Here is a 26,852-nt window from a genome sequence, read left to right on the forward strand (position 1 = left end):
GCTACTTCAGCCGCGTATGCTGAAATTACGTGAAAAAGTGAGTACGCTTGCAATTTGTTTTTGCAAAACGGGCACAAGTTAAAACGTGACCCAAAAAACGTGTGTAGATGCAAATGCCCCCTCGAAATCATCAACGGTTGTACTGAAGCCCATATCGGCCCATCAAAGGCCCATTCATGTTCCGTATAAAATTTCGGGATTGAAATTCCTATTTTAACCTTCTTCGAAAGTGTACTTTACTGCACAACATCCAATCGGTCGCTTAACGCATCTCGATGTCCGCATTTCTCTTTTGCTAAAATTCCATAAAAGCCACTAACCAACCCATATATTTTCCAAATCTAGACCCACTTCACGTTACGGAATTCTCAATTTCTCATGCCTTAACGCTTCTTAACCTACACTCCCCTCCCACTCCCCCCACACCCCCCTTAGCACGCCCCACGAAAAAAACTCCATTAATAAATCTACTAGACTACTTAGGTTTTTTCCACTTCCATTTTATTTTCTTTTTCATCTATAGTTAGAATTGAAGTATTGAACAAAACTTTATCTGTCATCTTGCCCCTTCTTCTTTCTTCCCTATTACCCTTTCGATTTTTTTCAAGTTTGTCTTATACATATTTTTTGGACCTGGAACGTGCCCAATCGACCATTATTTCTTTAGCATAAAAATCTGGTCACCACGCATTTATTATATCTTCCTTTTTTTCCCCCTAGCACTGCAACAATTCCTTAGTCAAAAAACGAAATTGACACCCCCACTAAAATTTCTAATTTCCCCATCTCCAAATCTGCACCTACTGCATAAATTTCTTAGAAATTTTTGATCTCTGCTTTAAAGGTACATTACCTATCATCTCTTTCATACCTGTATTTTAGCATAGACAATATTAGTGTTGATATACATACATATATGTAACATTTTTTATTTGTGGGTTGCCATGGACCTATGTCTTCATACCCAAATACGACAACCAACATGCACCAGTAAACCCTTAAGTACCAAAGCAAAAACCCACTTTCCTTTGATTTAATTTTTCTAATTGACTAATTACAAAGATTCCTAGGGCATGCACGATTGATACATGCATTTGGGGTAGGTCAATTCAATTTGGTACTTTTTAATTTGGACCCACCTTTTCAATTTTGGTTACTAGGCTTTGTCATAGTACATTCTTGATCTGTGCAAACAATTCAATTTTGATACAGTTAGGGTTCTTATTGTCTTGCTGCTAATTGATAATTAAGATAATATAGCATTTTGTAATTGTGTTTGATTTGTTAATTTCCAAGTTTAGACACATTGATTTGAAGCTGCTGTCTTTGATTATTGGTAGTGGTACAAGTATGACTTGTTTAAAGCAAATTTTTTTCTGAAGTGTTACAGTTTTCCTAGTAACTCCCAGCTATTGACATGAAATTCTGGTCGTGTTTCAGTGCATGTCATTAGTTACAGTTGAAATTAGAATGAATTATGGTCTAACTTAAATTGTGTAGCAGTCCATTAAAGGTGGACTGCGAAGCGGATGCTGAGATGGACAGCTGAAGCTTTCCGGTTGAAACAGTTGAATTATTAATTTGTAGAGCGGGATTCGACATGGATTAGGACTTGAACCAGCAGAGATAGTTTACTGATTTAACTGATAGAATTGGGCATTATTTACTTTATATTTTTTTTGTGCATTAAATTTTTTTCTAGTTTTGGTTTCAGAAATTTCTTCGCCTTGATAGCATCGCTATTAATATTGTTCTCTTCCCATCATCTTCATCTTGATAGCTTACTTCCATTGTTTGTTACTTTTTGATTAGTCTAACTTACTAGAAAGTAAAATAGATAATTAAGAAGGAAAGTGAGGACTTTTGTAAGATAAAATATGCTGCATTTTTCCTCTCAAATCTTTCAGATATAAAATATAATTCTCTCTTTTTCATTCCTGATACGTTTTTGGGATCTATTTTTTTCTATAAGTAATCAAAGATTTTATAAATGCTTGCACTAAGCCAGTGCGACAAAAACATAACTACAAACTGTGCAATTCCCCTATGTGTCTAAAATTGGTTTTTGGGATCTGTTTTCTGGAAATAAGAAAGAAAATATTTTAGAACATTACTCGTACTAATTTATGAAAAACTTTAAATTTGAAAATTTGCATATATTATACCTTCTTGTTACTCCCATTAAAAATAAAGCTATCTCCTTTCTTGAAGAAAATTATTATATGCGTCTCTGTGTGTTCGTGTGCGTGCATAATTTCCCCCTTTAACTTTAACTTTGCTGTTTTGAGTTTAAAATACCTATAATAGGTAATGAAGTTCGATTATCTACTTAGATTCCAGTTTCTAGTATATGCTCAAATTTCTTAGCAAAATGCTTAGCTGTTTTAAAAGATTTATTTTTCGTAAATTGTATTTGATCAGTAGGTATATAAGTGCGAATAATATGACGGGAGCTGAATTAGTTGCAGATTTTGTAAAATACATTCAGCTACAGTACTAATTATTAGAGGCAATATGATAAATACACACATTTTTTAAGGTAATAAAATTCTTCATGCAACATAAAAGAAAAAGAGATTTTTGACACTAGCAAATATGCTCGTGAAAGTTACCTTCTTATGTATTATTTCACCAAGACTGGATCCATGAGAAGACGGCTTGAATAAGCCCTTACTGAAAGTTGAATTGTATAATTACTGAAATAGATTCAGCTGGTTGCCTATTTGCTAATTGTTTGTTAATTGCAAGTTAAATGGATTTTTAACAGTTCAATTCAATCGGAAGAGTTAGTTTAAATCAGTTAAATGCCAACTCTGTGTGGCACGTGCTTTAAGATTTGAGTTCTAATGGATGAATTAGTAGAGATTGTCTGGAAATATTCTGCCTTCTAATTCAAAAGATTGACATTGCTTCTGTATGCAACCAAGTTAAAAACTTGAAATAGGTGCATGTTTTGGTTTGTCATAAGTTCTTGTATTTGGCATTGGAAAAAGTAGTAACTTATATTTATACAGCTTATTGCTAAGAAAATAAACTGTATGCATGTAGTTTGCCTCAGAGGTTTGTAAATTTGTTTATTCTTAGTATTTTTGGATTACTTGTTCAACCAGGGATACTGGTCAGGGTTTAGCATATAATATAGAGGTTGAATTGATTACCAAAACCATACACCAATCGTATGGCAGTGAAGATTGTTTTCTGCAATTATGGAAGTGCTCCCATGTTCCAACGTACGTTATGTCACGGAGTCTGATTGCCCTCAACAAGGCTCTGGAACTACTCTTATGTATGATGGAAAATCAAACCACCTTGAACATGCAGAACAAATTCAAGCCAGTGATGTGAAAGTCAATGACATAGTTCTTAATACGAAGGTGTGCCAGGAAGAGAATGCAGATGGGCATCAATGCACCGTTGAGGAATTACCAACTCCAGACGGGCTCCCTACTAGAGATGCATATTATGATTTTGGAGGAGATAACCAAATGCTGTCGAATGATTTCCATGATTCTGGAGAAGACAATGTTGAGGAACATGACCATGTTACAAGACCTGGCCTGGCGTCTGAGCGCCTGCAGCCAGTTGTTGACAACATTGAAATTGGAGTCCCTAACACTAACCAGGTGGTGGGATCCTCTCCCTGCGAGTCCAAGTGGCTTGAAGAAGATGAACCTCTAGCTGTCTGGGTCAAGGTAATTATTGGTATTTGGTCATTTTCTCTCGGTATATATCTCTATAACCTCTTTGGTGAGCTTTTCCTATTTTGATAGAGACCTAGTTGGACCCGTTAATTCTTGTGTTTGCTTAAATCATCTTTAAAAGTAGATAGCAACATAACATGTTCCTGCATGTTTTTGTTTGGCAAAGGAAGTGGTTCCAGGTGTGAGTTGTCAAACCGAACCCAATTTTCACTTTGTAAGTCTTAGACATGAGCCCAAGCCATTTAGCTGTATAGAATGAAAAACAATTTTCTTTTAAAAAAAGAATGTTCTGCACATCGATTAGCCTTTAGTGAGTCTAGGACATATTCTCTTTCAACGCAACAGATTGAAAATGTCACATCAAGTTTTCTGTGGATTGGTGAGATCATGAAGATACCATTTTGGCTGATTTATAGATTTTCTTTCTTTCCTTTTTTCATGTACTAAGAGGGATCTCTGAAATTATTGAAAAAGGACTTTTGTCATGGCACATTACTTCCTTTTCTTTCGGTGAAGTTGAGTAACTTTTGTCAATAGCACACCAAGATGGTGTCAAAAGTATGTACATATATGTCTCTACCACAGTAATCTATCAAACTATCCTAATTAAATATGCGAAAGGGGATCCTCTCTTTACATAGTAGATATAAATGAATCAAAAATAGAAGTAAAAATATCAAGGAACATATGAGATGAGGCAAAGTCGACTTGTAAAATTGATGTTGGACTTAATTGGTTGGTCGACTTGTAAAATTGATGTCTGTCCATCTTAAGCAGCAAATTTGCATTTCCTTTCTATGCTCTAAAGTACTGTGGAATAATTTTAGTGTACAATATGGTGCTCTTTGTAAATTATAATTTTATGGAAGCACATTCGCATTTTGCCTTTGTTTCCCAACTCCAATACCCTCCCCACCTCCCTCTCCCCTTCCCTGCACCAAATAGGAAACAACCCCCCCCCCCCCCCCCTAAAAAAAAAAAAAAGAGCAAATCAAAAGATTGGTTACTGATGATTCTCTATTGATTTTGCATATTCTGTAGTGGAGGGGCTTGTGGCAAGCAGGAATTAGATGTAAAAGAGCTGATTGGCCATTACCTACTCTCAAAGCTAAGCCTACACATGAGAGGAAAAAATATCTTGTGATATTCTTTCCTCGCACCAGAAATTATTCGTGGGCTGATGTGCTCCTTGTTCGTCCAATCAATGAGTTTCCACATCCCATTGCATATAAAACCCATAAAGTTGGGGTGAAAATGGTGAAAGACTTGACTCTTGCTCACCGTTTTATCATGCAAAGACTTGCTGTCAGCATACTGAATATTATTGATCAATTACGTGCAGAGGTTTGCATTTGAAGCTCATATAATATATAGAGATACACTGAGACACACACTCACGTTTGATTCCTGCTTGGTTTTTCACTTTGTTATTTCATCTTTTTTAAGTTAACATTGTTACTTGACTCATGTAGGCTCTAGAAGAGACTGGTCGCAATGTGATGGTATGGAAGGAATTCGCAATGGAGGTTTCCCGCTGCAAGGATTATCCTGATCTCGGAAGGATGCTTTTGAAACTTAATGATGTAAAATCTCCCATCTTTGAAGCTACAGAAAGATGCATACGTTTCCCCTTTTTTGTGTTTCCTTTTTCCAGCACTCTCCTTGTGGTTCATGACACTAAAATCTGGTTCCTGAACTGCATTGTTTTTTCTGACACTGCAGTGCCATTCTTTTGCGTGTTTGTTCTAAAATGGTAATGCATCTTATGTGGATTCTTCTTCTTTGGATGTTAAAGAACCGTCATCTTTAACTGTCAATTTTGTTGAACCCTCTGTTGATCTTTAAGCTAAGTAGAATGACCACTTGCCAAAGGTTGTCGTGTCCAAGTAGGCCTTTGTGGCTGACAAAAACATCTACACTTTGGAATTTTGATACTAGCCAAATTTGTTGACAAACTCTAACTTGGTTGAAATTTCTTTTCATTGGCTGACAGCTGACTTTTTGACCAATGAGTCGACACACGTGCTAACATGGTTTTTTGGGCTTTCATGCGTCTTATCATGAAGATTTTTCCAATGGATCCCTTGAGTTAATACTTTCCTTGATGAAGTATAGTAATGAATGCAATAATGTATGTTTGTCCGTGCTACGTTGTATACGACTTTTGTCAAGTGGAGAGTAAAATGAGTTCAGTTTACCCAACATCCATGCAACAATGTATGTTGTCCAGAACAGGATAGAAATGTACAATAAGGAAAAAGGCCAAAGCAAATAATTGTGATTTGTAGAGAATCAGGGTTTGACTCCTGATGGCTTCCACTGTACTTATTCTAGCTTGGCCTGGAATAATGCTTCTCTTGCTAGGCCTGGAATAATGCTATTCTTTCTCGGCTTGGAATAATGCTATTCTTGCTTCTGCCTGGATAACACAATCTCTTTCTTCTGCAGATGATACTGAAGTCATATAAAAAAACATCTTCGATGGAGTCTTGGATTCAGGGCTGTCAGAATGCAAACAGTGCTGAAGCAATTGAAATGCTGAAGGAGGTAAATCCCTAAATGATGCTCATATATGTGCCCGTTCTGTTGTACATCTGTGCTTTGAATTTTTATTGTTTGTTTTGCCATTCTTTTGTGGTCTTTTCCTTGAGTGAAAATTTCATTGCTTCTGGTAATAATGATTAATTAACTATTACATATGTGTACTTGACTTCTCATGATTGAGTTTTTGTTTGTTACATTGGAAGACTTTAGACTTTATTCTACACCACTGATGCAGTTATATGGATAGGTGCTGCTCTTTTGAGAGCTGATTGCTGCCTTTGAATGTGAAGTTTGCAAGAACTGAAGTATGATTGTTGTTGACACATAAGAACATGCTTCACTGTCCTTGCTCACCAACGACACCCCCCTCCTCCCCCCCCCCCCCCAAAAAAAAAAAATAAAAATAAATAAAGAAAGAAATAGGGAAAAAAGAAAACACCTAAACTACCATCATCAAGAAGCAGAAGCCCAAAAAGAAAAAAGAAAGAGAGAGAGAAAGAGAAAAGAAGCAGAAGCCAACTTCCCTTTGCCACTTTGGATAGGGGAAATGATGTATTTGTGTCAGTTACTGACTTATACTTTCACCTCCTTTATGTGAACTCGTTAATCCTTGATTGTATTTGCTGCTTCACTGATAACAATTTCTACCTTAATAGCATTTTACCATATTAGTGGAAGCCTCATTTGGTTGAATGGATGCTGAACTAATCTTTTGAATTTTCTGATATTCATATCTTGGCACAGACTGAACCTATTATCTTGTAATTCAGGAATTGACTGATTCTCTTCTTTGGAATGAGTTGAACTCACTTCCAATTGAAGCATTACATCTTGATCTGAACTCTCAGTGGAAGAACTGCAGATCTGAGGTTATGAAATGGTTTTCAGTTTCACATCCTGTATCTGATAGTGTAGATGTTGAACAACCGAATAATGGTAGCCCATTGGCAGTGGAGTTTCAGCAGAGCAGAAAGAGGCCCAAGCTTGAAGTTCGTCGTGCTGAGGCACATGCTTTGCCTCTGGAATTTCAAGAGTCACATCAGGCTGTCACTGTTGGAATTGACACTAGTGTTCTTGGTGGCCATAGTGTATCCAACAATGTACTGTTAGATTCTGAACCTACAAAAGATGACATTTCTCTCGGAGAGGCTCCTCAAAGTGGTTCTCCCGGTAGTATGACAGATAGATGGGGAGAGATTATTGTTCAAGCAAACAATTCTGAGGTCATTCAGATGGAAGATGCGGAACTGACTCCTATAAATGGAGTTGTTACTAGTATTTCCTTTGATCACGGGAGTAAGAATCGCCAGTGCGTGGCTTTTATTGAAGCCAAAGGAAGACAATGTGTTAGATGGGCAAGTGATGGTGATGTTTACTGTTGTGTGCACTTGGCCTCTCGTTTTGCTAGTAGCTCCACTAAGGCGGAAGCATCGCCACATGCTGATGCACCTATGTGTGGAGGGACCACTGTTCTTGGGACTAAATGTAAGCATCGTGCCTTGTGCGGCTCTTCTTTCTGTAAGAAACACAGGCCCCACGATGAAAAAGGATCAGGCTCCAGTTTGCCAGAGAGTAAACACAAGCGAAAGCACGAGGACAGTGTCCTTAGATTGGATACTTCAAGTTGCAGAGATATTATTCTCGCTGGAGAAGTTGAAGCTCCGCTCCAAGTTGATCCCATCTCATTTCTTGGTGGAGCATCTTGCAATAGAAACAACTTGATTGAGACTCGTCAGCATTTGCAGACTAAGCCTAGTGGTTCGGAGATGCATTGCATTGGATTGTGGCCACATGGAAGTGAGCCTTGCCTAGAAGGTCCAAAACGATATTCATTATATTGTGAGAAGCATTTACCAAGCTGGCTTAAACGTGCGAGAAATGGCAAGAGTAGGATAATTTCAAAGGAAGTATTCTTAGAACTTCTGAAGGATTGCCACTCCAGGGATCAAAAGTTGCATTTACATCAAGCTTGTGAGCTTTTCTATAGACTTTTAAAAAGTGTACTTTCTTTGAGAAACCCAGTCCCAAAAGAAGTGCAATTCCAGTGGGCCATATCTGAAGCTTCTAAAGATGCAAAGGTTGGTGAATTATTAATGAAGTTAGTTTGTACTGAAAAGGAGAGGCTGAAAAGTGTTTGGGGCTTTTGCTCTAATGAAAACGCACAAGCTTCCCCTCACATCGAAGAACCAAGTCCAATATTAAGGATTACAGATAATGACCAGGATCACAATGATATCATTAAATGCAAAATTTGCTCAGAAATGTTTCCAGATGAGCATGTGCTTGGCACACACTGGATGGACAATCATAAAAAGGAAGCTCAATGGCTGTTCAGGGGTTATGCATGTGCACTCTGCCTGGAATCTTTTACTAATAAGAAAGTTTTGGAAGCTCACATGCAGGAGAGGCATCATTCGCAGTTTGTTGAAAATTGCATGCTTTTCCAGTGTATTCCTTGTACTAGCAATTTTGGGAACTCAGAGGAGTTATGGTCCCACGTGCTCGCCGCACATCCTGCCAGTTTTAGGTTGTCTCATACTGCTCAACAGCATCATTTTTCCGTAACTCAAGATTCGTCAGAGAAGCCTGATATTGGCAAGTCAGTGTCTGCACCGAATATTAATTTTGAGAACCAGTCTGGTTTCCGAAAATTCATCTGCAGATTTTGTGGCCTGAAATTTGACTTGTTACCTGATCTAGGCCGCCATCATCAGGCTGCTCACATGGGTCCTAATTCTGTTGGCTCTCATATCTCAAAGAGAGGCATCCGTTTCTATGCTTATAAACTAAAGTCAGGAAGACTTAGCCGTCCGAAATTCAAGAAGGGTCTCGGATCTATAGCATATAGGATTAGGAACAGAAATGCTCAGAATATGAAGAGACGCATCTTGTCATCAAACTCCATGATTAGTGGAAAATCTATGATTCAACCTAGTGCAACCAAGACAGCTGGTCTAGGTAGACTGGCAGATCCCCACTGCCTGGATATTGCAAAGATACTGTTTGCTGAGATTAAGAGAACAAAGCCACGGCCAAGTAACTTAGACATCTTATCAATAGCTCGGATTACTTGCTGTAAAGTTAGCCTCCAAGCCTCACTAGAAGCAACCTATGGAATTTTGCCGGAGCGCATGTATCTCAAAGCAGCAAAATTGTGTAGTGAGCAGAATATCCTTGTAAGCTGGCACCAAGATGGTTTCATTTGCCCCAAAGGATGTACACCTGTTCGTGATCCTTGCATAGTATCCTCATTACTTCCCCTTCCTGGTCAAGTGAATAGAACCAGCAGTATTCGACCAAATTTCACTATAAGTGAGTGGACAATGGATGAGTGTCACTACGTCATTGATTCTCAACAGTTCAAGCATGAACCGTCCGACAAAACTATTCTCTTGTGTGATGACATAAGCTTTGAACAGGAATCAGTTCCGATAACGTGTGTGGTGGAAGAAAATCTTTTTGCCTCCCTCCACATTCTTGCTGATGGTTCCGATGGCCAAATTTCCACGAGTTCTCTTCCTTGGGAGACCTTTACTTATGTAACCAAATCGTTGATTGATCAATCCGTTGGTCTTGAAATAGGGGTAACTTCTTTTGACTTCTAGTAGCCATGCAACTTCCATTTCATCCGGCCAAGCACCAGAACAAGTGGTTTTCATAATCTTAAGTTGTTAAATTCTCTCTCGCTCACTCTCTCTCCTCTCTAAATCAGTTTTTTCTATTTTACGGCAGAGTTACCAATTGGGGTGTTCTTGTCCAAATTCAGCATGCTCTTCTCAAACTTGTAATCATATTTATCTTTTTGATAATGACTACGAGGACGCAAAAGATATTTATGGGAAGCCTATGTGTGGAAGGTTCCCGTATGATGAGAGAGGTCGGATAATGTTGGAGGTAAAAGATACTTTCTTTTGATTAGTGTTGCATATTCTTGTGACTTACGTAGTTCTTTAGTGATTTTTGCTGATACTTACTTACTCTAGGATGCCTTGTGTACTATCTTCTGCTCAATAACCTGGATTTGTCTGATAACTGTGTTGGCTGAGAGAGTGTAACTACAATCACCATACATGATGTTAGAAATTTTGTAGGATGTGCTTGATTCGATTAGCATATTGCTGCCTGACTGTCTAACTTCATTATCAGGAGGGCTACCTAGTCTATGAATGCAATCAATGGTGCTCTTGCAGTAAATCTTGCCAGAATCGGGTTTTGCAGAATGGATTGCGTGTGAAGCTAGAAATATACAAAACCGAGACAAAGGTAATGCTCTGATCTGAAACTATCAAGAGGTTAGTTTCTCTAGCTATTTACCATTTTGGCTCACAGGGATGGGCAGTCAGGGCAAGAGAAGCAATCCTTCGCGGGACATTTGTGTGTGAATATGTCGGAGAGGTACTTGATGAGCAGGAAGCAAATAAAAGACGCAATAGGTTGGCACACATTCTACTTGGTAAATTGCTTTGTTGCATTTTATTGCACCTTATTTATATCTGGCTCCGTCCTATTTGAGTAGGTATGGCAGAGAAGGTTGCGGGTACATCTTGGAGATAGATGCTCACGTCAATGATATGAGCAGACTGATTGAAGGGCAAGCGCCATATGTAATTGATGCTACTAACTATGGAAACGTTTCCCGTTACATCAACCACAGGTACTATTGCAACTCTCTTCTTGATTTGATTTAATTTCAATGTGGTTATAACTGTGTCAATTTGCATTATATTTGGACATCAGCTTCTATAATAGTGTAAAAGTAAAGGCAAAGACCAGGTTAGTTGCATTTTTGGCTAACTTGTTTAAGTAATGACAAGAATAAAGCTTCAAGCTTGATTTATCAGCCCACGCATTCATTCACAGATAAAGGTTGACTGAACTATATCTTGATGATAAATACATCAAAATCAGTAAGCAGGTGATAGCAGTTGCTAATGAAGTTCTTAGATTTGATTGTAAAGTTAATCAGCGGCTTGAAAAATGTATTTTTGATGTAACGTCGGCATGGATAGTGAGGCACAATGTTTTGAAATAGTCCTAGGATAGATGACGTTATGGCCTATGGGCATGAACAAAACGCTACGTTTCTTTATAATGTATATCTTTAGTAAGCTGTTTGTGGTAATCTGATACAAAATGTGAAAATGTCGAGCTTGTCAACATAGATAAAATACCATCACATGGAGATACCCCTGTATATTTGCCCTTGAGTTTATCAAATAAGTAAGACTTACCTAGCTTTTACTTGAGTTTTGGAATTCTATAACGTATCACATTTTTAAGCATGCAAACATGTCTTTGATAAGGAATTCATCAATATGTTATGGGTGAAATCATTCTTGTAAAAAAAGTAAGTAATCTCTCCTTGCTAACGGTTGAGCTTGACCCGAGGTTAACTAGATCCTTGATTAAGCTCATTCCATGTTCTTTTTCCTCTTCTTCCCTCTGCTTTCGCTTACTTTGGTCCATTCTTTTTGTTGAGAAAATGGACCTTGGTCTAACTCACTCCAAAAGCTAGCTCAAGTGGTGAGGTTGTCCAAGACCATACAAGAGGACTACATCCTAGTACACTTAACCAACGTGGGCCGGAGCTTGGATATTTGGAGTGATAAGTAACATATCATGATTCATTGGTGAACCAACTTTGAGAAGCGGCTGTGATACGAATGGTCTGAATATGGATCTTGGATCGAACTCGCCCCAAAAGCTAGCCCAAGTTGTGGGAATGTCCAAGACCATATGAGGAGATTACAACTCATGCACAAACCAATGTGGGATACTAATACTTTACAACTTTTTGTATGAGATGGAATATCTCAACTCAAAAATGCTTTATAATGCCAAATGGCACTTAAAATGGTCAGTACATTAAGCCAATAAATATGTTTATTGCAATAAGAGAATCAAAATTCAGTTACTAGTAAAAATTCTACTAAGTTCTACTCCAACTTGGCATAAAGAAAGAAGGTCTTCTTTTACCTAAAGCACTGTTAAGTAGTCTGCAAGAATACCATCACAATGAAGATACACTAACTAATTAACTGTTTGTTTGTCCTTTTATGTTCTGAATATTTGCTCGGCCAGTATACTCTAGTGATCAGTTTGTTTGCTGCAACTGTGTACAATGCATAATTTCTGTTTTCAATTCCGCTAAATTTGTTCTAAAACATTAGGTTATTGAGGTGATCATTGGGTGCTTCTACAACTCTTTCTCTCTTCTGCCTTTCTGTGCTCCCACCTGGGTATTGCTGAGAGAATTAAATATATATAACTGAAAATTATTTGATGATTGTGCCGAGTTTTTGCATCTGATTTGTGTTTCCTGCTGTTGGTGATGAGTTGGTGTGTAATTTTGTTTCACATTGCTTTCAGTAAATTTCTTACAAAGTTTTGGTTTCTTATTTGTTGCTACTTTAGTTGCTCGCCGAATCTCGTGAATTACCAAGTTCTTGTGGAAAGCATGGATTATCAGCTTGCACACGTTGGTTTTTATGCAAGTCGAGATGTATGTTCTCTCTCCTCTTTGGTAGATATTGGTCCAGTAACCATGCACAATTTTATGATCACTAAGATTTTGAAAAGATAAGATCACTGTTCGTCCTTGCGTTATTTGTTGAACTGGAAATTTTGGGTACTTGAATTCATCTTGCTAAAACTTACCTGCACCTGGTGCTTACACCAAATCATGCAATTTAACCATAGGAATTAAAAATTAAGAAAGAATACATGCCAATTAACCATGATTAACTGATAAGTGTGGGTTATGCAAGACAAGTGTCTTCCAATCATTGATTTGGTGTGAACAACGGGTGAGGGTAAATTTTTACTCTACGGCTCTGATACGTTTTTCCCCCTCTTCACTTTGCCTTTTGTTTCTCTGACTCATTGTGGCCCCTCGACTTCTTGAGCAGATACTTGCAGGTGAAGAACTGACCTATAATTACAGATACAAACTATTGCCTGGAGAAGGGTCTCCATGCCTGTGTGGATCTTCCAATTGCAGGGGACGTCTTTACTAAATCCTCTTCTTAACATGTTGTGCATTCAAAGCGTCATGCAATAAAAATCTGTAGAGATTGGAATGCAGAGGCCTGGTGTGTTTCTTGCAGGAAGCGAAAAGTTTGTAAATGTCCTTAGGTTTCCTTGGCAAATATCAAATGGGTTTTCTGTGACCTAGTTTGTCACACCCGTCTGTGATGTAGTATTGAATTTTACCATCATAGGTTTTTGTAGCTTTTCCCATTTCATTTTTCTTCCTCTGTAGCAACTCCATTATAATCAGAAATGTCCGTATGGTAAACCCTGGGGTTATTATCATTATCACAATAAGGATAAACCCCTTCCCCCAAAGAACCCCTACAGTTAGGATGTTGAATCTCTACAAATTGCTGTTCAAAGAGGACAGTATATACTTTATGTGAAGGATGAGTACACTGTGGGAGTTGTTATTACTTGTATTTACAAAAGGGAAGAGGACAGTGAGATTAAAACTTCATTTCTGGCTTTGAGAATAAGAAGAAAGCAACGGACAGGCCATAACCTATTGCAACCAACATTGATTGTCCTGCAATAGAAAAGCAGATGCATGACATGGTGGACAATCAATAAAATAAAAAGCAAAAACTAATAACCATATGAGAGTCAAACTAGGAAAAAGACATTTAGGAAAATTACCAAATTTAACATGGTTTGCAAGTGAGGGATTATCAGTGTCTGATTTTAGTAGTCTTAAAGACATGGAAAGAATAACAAGTCCACTTCCAAGCTTTTCCCTGACAACTCTCTCCCTCATATCTAATGACCAAAGTCCAGTTATTCCTTGATGAAAACGAACATCTTCAATGACAACTTTGAGGAATAAGATGATTCCCAACAAGAGTGCAATTTTGGCTGTTTTTGTGAGTTTAGGGACTCCATTGACCACGTTGACAAGGCAAGCCATTGCATATAGAGGAAACCACAAATACCAATCTGAAACCAAGGAAAACCCCTCTATGAGAAACCTGCTGATGAAACACTTTGGAATTTCAGTTCTCAATAAGAAAATAGAACAGGATTACCAGGGTCATTGAATTGGAAAGAGGCAGACAGAGCAAAAAGGAAAGCCATTAAAAGAGAAGAGCAGCTAGAAACTGAAAATCTTGATACTGCCATTTGCATATGAGGTTTTTGAGAAGATGATTCAGCTTCCATGTTTGGATCTATTGTTATTCACGTAAAGCATTGACTTTTCTTTTGCAGTTTCTTAGCACAATCCATCTAAGAGTAAATTCAGCAAAAGTTGTCCTACTCTTCATTAATAACAACAAAGTTTATTTTATTATGTCATGAAATGTTGACTGGGACTTTTGCATCTACCTTTGTTTGTTTCTCTCTGTGTTATGGATAATTTTTTGTTAATTTTTTTTTTACATGAATCACTAGTTAATATATGTTGGCCTCGAAACATGCTTTCTCTATTGACTTCCATGGCGTTCGAGTAAATGACAAATCTAGTGAGAGAAACAAGCTAAACTGTCAACAGGATTATAAGGACTTGTCCTCTCTAATAATTTTTCAAGAATTGGAATTATTCCCTTTCACCAAATTTTCATGTTTGACTTTCTTTCATCCATGTCTATAAAAGAAACTAATTGCACTACCTTTTCTTTAGAGAACAAAGAAACAATAGCAGTTTTAATTTCCTTTAATTCTTGCGTTAACAGGTAGTATAATATTTAATAATGGTGATATTGCTATTTAAGTGTAATTTTATGTCCTCTCGCTAATTTAAACGCCAACATTTTGTTTTGAAATTAAATTTCATAGTTTTTGGGTTATTTTACATGGTTTTTGAATATATTCAATTAGAAGAAGAACAACTATTTATCAAAAATAGATTTGGGATCTCAAGATGTTTAAAATTGAAAACAAAGAAAGGCAATGTTCTTGGGTATTTTAAAAAAAAAATAATTGGCTAATAAACAAAAGAATGTCCTCCGCCAACTCAGGAATATCATCAGATTCTTAAACAAAGTCCATTCCCACGATGAAGATGGGGTTAAGTAAGGCTGTTTTCAAGTGAGGCACACAGATTTTGTAAGATACCACTCCCCACATGGAGCATACAAAGGAATTAGAATTAGAATTAGAATGATAGAAAATGCCAATAAATGGGGTCAATATTATATCAAAGTGATATATGCGTAGGCTTAGGTATGGACTTCTTTTTGGACACTGCTATTCATGATGAGGACATGTTGCTACATTTTTCTCATTCTCTAACTACAATCATATTTTTTTTATTTTTTATAACAATAACATGAAAAAGTGGTTCCCAAATAAACTTGATTGTGATAATAAATTGTTATAAAGGATATAAAAAAAGTGTGCATATACCCACATAGTCATCATCACTTTGCACATCCTATAATTGCACTTTCACAACAAGCCATAGCGCATGTTCCTAAAGATAACATTGGTCCCCTTCTCCAATTTTCTTTTGATATTAATTCCTTGGAAACAAAGTTTAAAAGCCCTATTGCATTGCACCCTCTTTCACTATTGCATTGTCCTATTGATTTATGATCTCACTTTATTTTTTACTAACTGCTAAGATTTAAATAGGTTATTTGATAAGTAATTTTTTACTTTTTAAGGTAGTTGGGGAATGAGTCATAGTAACTAGGGGTAACAAACAGGCAGATCAAGTCGGATATGGAACGAGTCAAAATGGGTAATGAAAAAACGATAAATTATCTAACCAACCCATGTTTAATACGGATAGAAAGTGGGATAACCGGCGGATAATATATATGAGTCCCAAACTTGAGGAATCCCTAATTTGAAGCTTTACAAATGTAAAAGTTAAACTCAATACTTAACCATTTTCTAAATGAATAATATGTATTTTATCTATGTTTGACCCGTTCTTAAAAAATTCATTATCCATTCCATTTTTTAATGGATAATATGGGTGGTTAAATATTTTTTTAAAACCATTTCTCCGCCCCTAGTAGTAACGTATGCAATGATTCTATCCCAGTTAAGCGCCAAGTTGCTAGCCCCACTCCACTATGATAAACAACTAGATTAAACAGTAACTGATGTTTACTGGCAATAATATTCGTCGAGTAGTGAGTTTGTTGGCTAAACTCCAATCATGACAAAAGTCATCTTTATGTCAATTACTCCATACAATCCAAATAATAATTAATTTTTAGGGACTTTACTCTTTAGTAGTTAGTGGGTAGAGACAAAAAAAAGTTAGAAAAAGAAACCAAAACTATAGTTTTGATATTGTCAACTTTAAATACCTCTCTCTTGTTATGCTAAATGCTTAAGTTCCCTTGGTCAAAACTTACTCAATACCAATACGGGAAACAAAGAAAACAACTAATGCTATTTTCAACAAATTAAACAAAGGGCACAAAACTAGAAATGCCAAGCTTTGCTTCACGTATACCCACATGCAGATTTCAATAGTCAAGAATCAAAGATGCTTTTAATAAAAGGAAAAATTAATGGTACCCCATATAAGTCCACTTCTTGGAGTTCCATCCATTAATTTCTTTCCTTTATCCCTACGGCAAAGTTGTGTACCATTTTCAACATCAAGATGCCCAAATTACCGCTCCCCCCCCCCCCCCCTCCCCCACAACAACAAAACAAAAACAATTGAAATTTTAGTTATATACACTGCTACTTGATTGTGTAATTTAACTAGATATAGTAGGTTGTTATATTATTTACGAGGTTTACTATATTAGGTTTGGTACGAAGTTATTTGTAGGCTGTGTCGGAGTCACGTTTAAATGATACCCCTTACCACCAAAGGATGTGGTGCAGTAGATGAGACTGCTCCTCCCTTAACCAGTGGTCTCGAGTTCGAGCCCTCAGTATGGAAAAATCCTTGGTAGGGAGCGCTTCCCCCCGAATGGGGCCCTACGCGGCGCAAATCCGGATATAGTCGGGCTCCAATGCAGGTACCGGACACCGGGTGGGAAACCAAAAAAAAAAAAATTCTCCTTTAATTTATCAAAAAATTACTCAGTGTTACTAGGTGAAATTATTTATTTTATGCATATTTATTATATTATTGAATTTTGGTAGTTTTTTATGTTTTTAATTTTTTTATATTTTGATATCCCTTAATAAAAATCTTGATTTCAAAGTCAATTTAATTAGTAATGAGAAATTTTACACATATATAAAACTTAAACTCGATTAGGATTATTACATCTGTTCTTATAATCTTACTTTTGGAGATGCTTCGAGGCTAATATTGTCATTTCGTTAACTTCAATGTACATGTTTTGTTTGAAAACGATAGTGATTTCCTTTTCTCAAAATTCCTATTCTTTTTATATTGCTAATAATTTAAGGAGAATCAATCCTGCAAAGACCCAGAAAAGCAAACCGAGAAAATCTTTTTTTCTAAAAAAGAAAATGAGGAAGGAAAAAACAAAAAAAGCAAAAGCAAGATTAGGACTTTGAGAAGACAACCCAAATGCATGCCTGTCTCGTTTGATCATTCAGTTGTAGAGAGACAAAGAGCGTCTCCTCTTACTGTGTGTGTGTGTGTGAGAGAGAAAAGATAAAATTCTCAGACCCACAAGTACAGTGTCATTAAAACAGAAAAGAAAAAAAAGAAAAGCATCATCAGTGAGACAAAGCGATAAAGTTGCAAAACACAGCGCATAAGCCATCACTCTCGCTTTGTGTCGTGTTTTCTTTATTTCATTTGGACCCCAATTCTTTTTTATTTAATTTAAAATTCCAAAATATATATAAACATACATATAGGAACTCATCATTCCACTCTGTTAAATCTTCTGTTTTAGTGGTTCCCTTGATGCTTGACATCAAAGCTACACTCAATCATTTTCAGTGGCTCTCTTGGACTCTTAAAATTAAAGATAGATATTGAGTTTCAAAAAATTCTCAGATATAGCTCTTCTGTTTGTAGGTGAGTGTTTGTTCTTTTCTTTAACAATTTCCTCGAGTTGGGTGTTTCAAGAATCCCTTTCTCCTGCTTTTTAAGAAGCTCTTGGGACTGGTGAGTTTCAAAAATTCTTTCTTTTTTGTAATTGTGTTTGTTTCTTGAGACCTATACTGTTAAAGGTTTAATCTTTTGTTTGCTGTCCTCTTTCAGATTAATAAAGAAAGAAACTTTTTTTTCTTTATTGTAAGTTTTTCAGTACAATTGATGTTTTGTCATAATCCTGATATGTTCATTCTTGTAATCGAAGAGTTTCTTAGCTTTGAGTTTTCAACTTGATAACATATAGCGGATTTTGAAGCCATTGTTTAGTCTTTAATTAGGTGTCCACATTCTTGTTTTCACTGGAAATGTCATATAAGTGAATTAATTATTCTTTGAGTTTTGCCAAGAATGGCTGAAATTAGAGTTAGAAAGGTAGAACAAGGCCAAACCAAAATTAGGAATGTTCCAATTGCTGTGACCCCAGAGGGTTTCTGGTGTTGTCCCTCTCCCAATGTGTTTCAGAAGAGCCTCAAAACACAGAATCCTTTAAACAAGCCCAAATCTCCTGTTCCTACAACCCAAACCCCGGTTCACAAGAAACATACTTCAGTAACTGAGAAAAGACCGGCTAGTGCAGCACCTAAGTCAGGTATTGTTTCTGATGACAAAAGAGGTGTTAGTTCTGATACACCTGTTGTTAGTGCATCGGTGCCTGCAGAGAGAACGCCTCCATCAAAGGTTGAAAATGTACCAAGGAAAGTATCGATTGAGTTTGGTGAACCGGGAACTAGTGATCTCAGGGTAATCTTGCTAGGAAAGCAGGGGTTCACTGTGAAGTTGAATGTTCACAAGAATATTCTGGTAGAAAATAGCAGTTATTTTGCTAATAAAATATCAGAACAGCAGCCGGTTTTTCCTTGCATTGAAATTGATGATTGTGAGGATGTTGAGATATATGTTGAAACCGTCGGCCTCATGTATTGCAAAGAATTTAAGCAGCGGTTGATCAAACAAAGTGTTTCTCGTGTTCTGCGCATTATCAAGGTAATTTGGAAATCTTGGAGTCGATTTCCTTTTGTATATATGTCTGAGTTTTTCCACTAGAACTGCTGCTTATATTTTAGAGTAACCGCCTATTGTTTTCTTTTCTTGAGAAAGAGTAACTGCCTAATGTTTTGTTGAGGCAAGTAGTTAACCTAAATCAACAGTTCCTCATAAAGTTCTATTGTTTCATATTGTAAATGCAACTCAAATATGCTATGTTTCTGTATACCTGACATAGCTCACTTCTATATGTTTATAGTGATCAACAAATTTATAGAAAGCTGCTTATAGATGAAGCATAGACGGTTCAAAAGCAATTTCTGTTTTTCGTGCTCGTTTCAATTCAGACAATTGCTGTGACATGCATAATATTGGAAACATCAACTTAGCTCTCTGCTACTTACATTGCTGATCAATATACTTCATATAGTGTAGATTTGATTATGTTAGCTAGTAGATGATGCTGGTAAGTGGTATGAATTTAGCATGCTGATGATTTCTAGAAACATAAGTGAAAAAAGAAAAGCATACTAAAAGGAAAGCTTTTAGATAATTTCTCTCTCGCTTTCTCATACTATGTGCCCCCACAGGTGAGAGAGATTTAGACTGCCCCAACACTCTCACAACTCCATCAGATGCATGATACTCTGTTCCTGTTTACCGATGCAGGAAACAAATTTTTGTTTTTGTAGTCAAGTGTGACATGGTTGCAGATTATAGCCGGATAACACTAATGAAATCAATATGAAAACCTCGTTGTAATATATATTCAGGCTAATCAAATGAGTTTTTTGCTGTCTGAGGAAGGTGAACTGTGAAAACCTTTTTGTCGGGGAGGTGTGGGGAGTGGTGTCTCTAATGCAAGTATGGGTTTCTTGCTTGTGTATGTGGTTAAAAATTCAGTGATGGCTTTAATAGGAAGGTCTTAAATAGTGTTAGAAACTTCGTTTAAGCTCCCTCAGAAATCCTAAAAGAGATGCCCGAGAGTTAGGAAATATGGTCGATTATTGTACTGTATATTGTAATGTCTGATGTTTGGTCGAGGCGAAGTTCTTGTATATACTAGCATTAGACAATTTGAATTAGACGCGTCTTGCTATCTAGGCTATTTGATAACGGATAGGTATATACATTTTGAAATTCAATTGTTAACTGCAATTGGGGATTATCAAATGCTAGAAAGGCTGGAAACAACCTCTCTACCTGCATTAGGTAGGGGTAAGGTCTGGGTACAGACTACCCTCCCCAGACCCCACTGCTGGGATCAAACTGGGTTTGTTGTTGTTGTTGTTGTTCTTGTTTCAGAAAACTCGCACAGAGGTGTATGTGAGTTAGAGCATATGGTTGATTTTTGTGTAGTATAAGCTAACGTACACTTGATTTAGGGGCAGTAGTTGTTGGATAGATAACATCGGAGAATTTGAATGTCTAATTGATTAAAAGGATAGGTATGTATGCTTTGACATTCAATCATCAACTGCAGGTGTTCAACAAATGCTTAGCTTTTAACTATAAAATGATATTAGTGTCATAACAGGAATATGTCTGCTCTGGTTATTGCATTAGTACTAATATTCTAGTTTTAAATGGAGCTTAATTGAACCAATTCCTTACCCAAAGTTTGTGACCATTTCTACGTATTCTTACACATTCCTTGAAGCTTCAATATTTTAGTTTCTTGAATATTCCCTCTGAATCCGTAAATTCTCAGTTTTATTTGCATGCAAATCATTCTTATATCCTCATTAATCATGGTAATTGGATATTCCTATGATGTTTTATCTTCCGAATTAGTAAACAATTCCTAACTCAGAATTGCATTTTAGGTAGCAGAACAACTTGGATTTAAATCATGCATGCAGTCATGTTTAGAGTATTTGGAAGCAGTACCATGGGTTGGGGAAGAAGAAGAGGAGAAAGTTGTTTCATCAGTCCTACGGCTGCAGAGTGAGGGAATCGGAGTGACCCCTGTGTTAAAAAGGGTGTCATCTGATATTTCTAAGCCTCACAAGGACACTTTCTCTCACATCCTGGAACTAGTGCTCAAAAGTAATGAAGAGAGAGGGCGCCGCGAAATGAAATCCATCGTACTGAAGCTCCTCAGGGAGAATAACAGTCTTCCAAGTTCCTCGGACTCAGTTGACAGTTATAATGAAATAATATATGGCTCGTGTAGAAGTTGCCTGGATTCAGTATTAGGTCTGTTCAAACAAGCAGCTGAACCTGAGTTTAGCAACAACTCTAATGAATGTAGAGAACCAGTAATGAAGCAGATGGTTCTAGAGGCGGATAACCTCTCGTGGATGCTTGAAATTTTAACCGACAGGCAAGCAGCAGATGATTTTGCGGTAATGTGGGCTAGCCAGCAGGACTTGGCTTCTCTGCACACAAAACTACCTATCATGTCTCGCCACCATGTTAGCTGCATCACAGCGAGGCTTTTTGTAGGAATAGGAAGAGGGGAGCTTCTTCCGTCTAAGGACACGCGTAACCTCTTGTTACAGACCTGGTTACAGCCATTGATCAATGACTACAGCTGGTTGCAGCACGGATGCAGGTCGTTTGACCGTAAGGTAGTGGAGGAAGGAATTGGCAGGACAATCCTAACGCTACCTCTAGAGGAGCAGCAGAGCATTTTACTTTCTTGGTTAGGTAGTTTCCTCAAGGCTGGTGATAACTGTCCAAATCTTCAGAGAGCATTTGAGGTCTGGTGGCGTCGGACTTTTGTCAGACCATATGCAGAGTCAGGAAATATCCGCCAATTAGACCACGTGATGACTCCAAAGGTGACAGAACATTAGAAGCTGATATATTATGTAATGGTAACTGTTGAAGATCAGTGTTTTTGTTCTTATGCAATCAAGAAAGGATGAGGTTGTACAATTCAATGGTGTAAAGTGTTTTAAGAGCGGCTTTCGTAAATGAAGGGATAAGCTGCTCATTCGTATAAGGTCTAACTGATTCCAAGAATTCCTTTGTAAATCTTGGAATATCATTTCATTTGTCCAGTTTGGTGTGTTAGTGATTCTGTAACAGGTATGTAATACAAGTTGGTTGTGTGAATTTATAGTTGGAATCAAATCTTCATAGAGTCCAATAGTCCATGGCTAATGTAACATATTATTTTAGAGTTCATCGTTCAGGGTTCAGGTTTCTGTCTGACGGCCAATTTGCTTGTTTTTTTTTCTGTTATTTGATATGATAACGTTACCAAAAAAGATTTGTCTTAATTTTGTCTTTTTTTTTTAAATGCTCATTCAGATTTCTTGTTTTTTTTTTCCAAATTCAGATTTCTTGTTGACTCAATCAAAAAAGAAACTAAAAGCTCAGGCAAAAATCAAAGTCCAGAGCCATTTGAACCCCTTTTTGCATGTTCCTGATCGTCATTATTTGGCTTCGTCCGATTCCAATTGTCTCATTTAGTTGTGCATAAATCTGTTAGCATAATAAGGTTCAGTTAATAATTACTCCTTCGTTTCAATTTATGTGAACCCATTTGACTGGGCACGGAGTTTAAGAAAAGAGAGAAGACTTTTGAACTTGTGGTGTAAAATGAGGCACATATATTTTGTGTGGCTATAAATCATTGCATAAAGGTAAATTATTTCCAAATAAGGAAATGGGTCATTCTTTTTGACACGGACCAAAAAGGAAATAGGTTCACATAAATTAAAACGGAGGGAGTAACTATTTTACTCAGCCTTTACCATGCAATATGCTTTTCCAGTTTGGAAGAGCGAAAAGAAATAAAGGTAGTTCATGTGCTTGTTATCTTTCCTTTTTCTCCTAAAAAAGAAATGAAATCGTTAAACAAAAAAGTAACAAAATTGCAATGCACAGATATGCTAACTATACTCTCATAAATTGTTTTATTATGAAAACTCTAGTACACTGATGATGCTTTTTGACTTTGGTACTATGTGTTTCGTTTGTGGTCCAATTTATAAGATGTGGAGTGATAAAACCATGCTTGTAGCTGGATCCTTATTCAACTAATTAGGATTTGTGTTGGCGTTTATTCAGGGGTGGAGCAAGTAATTATAGATGATTACCCTTAAAGTCGGATAACAATTAAACTTACAAGTGATTTTAAGGATATGTGATTTTACTTGGCACAAACTGATAAATAGAAAAATTAATGCTAGGAATTAATAGTAAATAAAGCAAACTAATGTGATGAACAACTGTGGTCCTCGAGCTAGATTGCCCTCGAACCAACTGAGTATGCTATTGAAAAGTATGAACTTGAACAACAGAGCTTGCAAGAGAAAATATAATATATTGCCTTGTTATGCGTGAATGTATGATGATTACAAAATGATTAGAACCCTCTTTATATAGTAGAGGAATCCTATTTATGGTACAATTCTAATTACATAAGCAAATCCCATGATAGGCTAAATAACCGGTCCTGATTCGATACGTGCCGAGATTTCTGCCATGATCCTTGCTCGATCACAAATATTTCGGCTTTCTGTTATTCGACGTAGCAGGCTTCCTTCGATTTTGCTCGATCTTTTTCTCGCTTCGGTCTCGATCACAGCCGGTCTCGATCTTGATCGGCCATTGATCCACGAGCTTACCAATCCATCTCCGTACCACGTTCCGATATAATCGAGGCCGAGCCTTGATCTTCCTTCCCGATTTCGGTTAGTCGTACAAAATTAGGCAAGTTCGGTTTTGACCGTATACAGATAATCCCCTCGTTTTTTGGAATGCAATGACAAGAAACGAATTGAGTCTTTGAATTTACCCTCGGTTTATCGTGACGTAAGCGGCAGAGGTGACCGAAACGTCCTGTCGGTTCAGTTCCCCAATCATTTAAGGTGCTTCAGTTGTCGGTCGGCCACTACCAGTACTCGACCGTCGTCTTCAACCTATAAGTGCATCTTTCTTCATCTTTCAAACTTTACTTACAAATCCCCTTCACTCTAATCTTCCAAAATCTTTGTCTTCTTCAAAGCTCTATATCTTCAGATCTCTGAATTTCCTTGCTTGTTTCATCGCAAAACACCAAGCGTTCTTCCCCCGTTTTATCCTTCTCTACCTATAAAGATGGCTAAAACCTCAAAAACCGTTCCGCACAAGGAAATCGCTTCTTCATCAAAGTTCGCCGGTGCCGCAGCCGCGATGGAACATCCCCTTGCGGACTTCGTTCCGCCGAAGTGTGCCACTGCTGCTGATTTCAAGGTGGAGAATACACCCTCGACACCGGGTCGATGTGAACCAATGTCGAGGTACATGTGTACGATTACAGAAGGTCTCCTCGAGAAAATGAAAGAGGAGTGCAACTGGGTAGGCAAGGATGTAGTAGTGCCTAGCCCCGAGATCGAGGGGCATTCTTTTACCCTCGATCATCTCATGCGCCTCTACAGCCCCCAGCTTTATTGTGGAGGCATGATCAAGCTTTATTGCCGAGCCACCAAACCCCCGTTCTCGAGCATAGACGAGACCCGAAACCGAGGTTGGATGGGCAAATTTGTCCGCATAAAGACTTCGGCTCTAATCCCCGCCGAAGATATGCCGTTCCCTGAAAAGTGGAACATGAAACGTAAGTACTGCTTTGCCTTTGAATATTTATTTTGCCGTTTTACTTCTTGTCTTCCCTTCATCTAAGCTTTTTGTGTTGCAGCTATGGCCGTTATGCGGAAGTGATCCCCGACCTGAGGAAATGGGTCGAGGGATTAGGATCGCAAAAATCTTACTCCGAGCGTGCCTGGATGGAGTTATCGAGGGGTCGATGGGAGGCCCGTAACCATGGTAATCTTCTTTCCTTAGAAAGGTTTTCATTCAGGCTTTGTTATTGTACTTACTCATCTTTTTCATTTTGTAGGCCTCGGGAAGGATGTGCTTATGAGGCCCCCCTCTGCTGAAGAAGAGGCACTTCTTTCCCCATCTGCCCCGAAGCAGCGCAAAGAGAAGAAAAGAAAGGAGGATCCGAGTTCTCCAGGACCGGAGAAGAAAAGGCCGGCCAGGAGGCCTCGTAAGCCTAAGGGGAATGTCATCCATGTATCTCTGAAATCCGTCCAACAGATAATGGATGAGACCGAAGATGAATATGAAGACGAAGAAGAAGAAAACTCTGGATTGGTGACTCGTGTGCGAGCTGGCACCGAGGTTCGAAAAACCATTGGACAGGCGGGAGCCGAAGCTGCTTTGCCCCGACCTGATGAGCCCAAGCCGGAGAGAGTCGAAGATGCCTCACCTCGAGGTGGGGAGACTACCGAGGAGGCGGTCGAGGCCGATGCAGAAACCATGCCCGATACTTCCCGCGATGAAGGCGGAGCCCCAAAAGATTCACTTGGGGCAATGGAGATTGGAGATTTCTCCTCATTACCTTCGTTCTCTGATATGATAATAAAGGACGCTCAGGCGATGGAGGCTCGCCACGGCAAAGAGGCCCACGAAGCCGAAGATCTTTTCGGTGGCTATTTTGTTGAAGTGGAAGATGTCACCGGTCTAGGTGACTTGGACGTACCGAGGAAGAGCTCGAATGAGGCTTCCTCGAGCTGTAAATTGACCAATCAATTCCTGGCCCCCAGCGTTGATCCCGAGCGTAAGCGGCCTCTTATCATCTCGATCCTATAGGATGCTCAAGTTTTCTCTGCCCCCGTTGGGGTGGCTAGCTATCTTCGATGCTTGGTCACCGAAGAGGACCAAGCCAAAATGGATGCAGTGGAAGTTGTCTGCTTGTTCAACAAGGCCCAGCATGTTCTGAATCGGGTAAGTTCAAGAGCCATTGTCTTTTTATGACTTTGAGTTGTAGGTATCTCTAACATTTTATTCCTTTCTTGTAGGCTTCGGTGTTGCATCATGAGGCATTTCTTCGAATTCGAGAGGAACGCAAGGCCGAGGTCCAAGGCCTCACTGAGAAATGCAACACTTACAAGCTTTTTAGTGAGAAGCTTCAGGCAGACCTGGTGGAGGCTCGAGATGCGCATGCTGAGATAGCCGAGCAGGTATTCCGAGTTCTTCATGATAGTGAGGATGAGTCGGAGATAACAACTAATAACCCCATTCTGCAGGTTTGACAGAGGCTCGAACAGATCAAGGGCCTCCAAGGCAAATAAATAAATGGCGAGCCGAAGCCGAAGAGTTCAAGGGATGCATGGGCATTTTGGCTGCAGAAAAGGAAACCGTTCAAGCAGAGCTGGATTCGGCCAAGTCATAACTTTGATATTTAAGAGAGAATGCATTGGTTCAAGCGAAGAAGGTCGATGAGCTCGAGTCCAATTTAGCCAGTTTGGCCAAAGAGCTCGAGGTTGCCAGATCCGAAACGACCGCGGCTAATACTAAGGCCCAAGCTACTGCGGCCCAATACAAAGTCAATGCCGAAGCCACCCTCAAGCACGCCAAGGGCATGGTGGATCATTCGAAGTAGCAGGCTCGAAGGGAGGCTCTCGAGGGGTCCTTGCTCAAAGTTTCGAAATATGTGCTGAACTCGAGATCGCCAAGGCTGAGGAAGCAAAGGCTCGGAAGCTAGCATTTCCCGCGAGGATTCCGAGAATGTGAGCGGATCTGGTGGAGAAGACTCCGAGGGTGAAGAAGCTTGCTCATATAAGAACCGCGCTGCTTAGGCCTAGTGATTTTCGCTTTTGCTT

The 26,852-nt window shown here is 38.4% G+C and overlaps 3 protein-coding genes across 4 annotated transcripts; 2 read left to right on the forward strand and 1 right to left on the reverse strand.

Moving 5' to 3' along the window:
- Window positions 394-13,562, forward strand: LOC109225710 (histone-lysine N-methyltransferase SUVR5). 2 transcript variants are annotated; one of them, XM_019390474.1, is made up of 12 exons: window positions 394-844; window positions 3,111-3,692; window positions 4,743-5,045; window positions 5,174-5,284; window positions 6,150-6,248; window positions 7,016-9,829; window positions 9,978-10,139; window positions 10,392-10,508; window positions 10,575-10,678; window positions 10,762-10,899; window positions 12,660-12,747; window positions 13,154-13,562. In XM_019390474.1, the coding sequence occupies exons 2-12, from the start codon at window positions 3,207-3,209 to the stop codon at window positions 13,259-13,261; spliced, it is 4,530 nt and encodes a 1,509-aa protein (XP_019246019.1). In that variant the 5' UTR covers window positions 394-844; window positions 3,111-3,206; the 3' UTR covers window positions 13,262-13,562. The 2 variants fall into 2 exon arrangements, with proteins under 2 accessions (XP_019246019.1, XP_019246020.1); XM_019390475.1 differs by lacking the exon at window positions 394-844 and adding an exon at window positions 881-1,099.
- Window positions 13,708-14,611, reverse strand: LOC109225711. The gene is made up of 3 exons (XM_019390476.1): window positions 14,303-14,611; window positions 13,917-14,213; window positions 13,708-13,806 (listed from the first exon to the last, which is right to left on the reverse strand). The coding sequence occupies exons 1-3, from the start codon at window positions 14,433-14,435 to the stop codon at window positions 13,727-13,729; spliced, it is 510 nt and encodes a 169-aa protein (XP_019246021.1). The 5' UTR covers window positions 14,436-14,611; the 3' UTR covers window positions 13,708-13,726.
- On the forward strand, window positions 17,695-22,479 carry LOC109225712 (BTB/POZ domain-containing protein At3g50780). The gene is made up of 2 exons (XM_019390477.1): window positions 17,695-19,251; window positions 21,078-22,479. Exons 1-2 carry the CDS (start codon window positions 18,616-18,618, stop codon window positions 22,050-22,052), a joined length of 1,611 nt encoding a protein of 536 aa, XP_019246022.1. The 5' UTR covers window positions 17,695-18,615; the 3' UTR covers window positions 22,053-22,479.

Source organism: Nicotiana attenuata, chromosome 5 (assembly GCF_001879085.1).
Source record: "Nicotiana attenuata strain UT chromosome 5, NIATTr2, whole genome shotgun sequence".
Classification (NCBI taxonomy): domain Eukaryota; kingdom Viridiplantae; phylum Streptophyta; class Magnoliopsida; order Solanales; family Solanaceae; genus Nicotiana; species Nicotiana attenuata.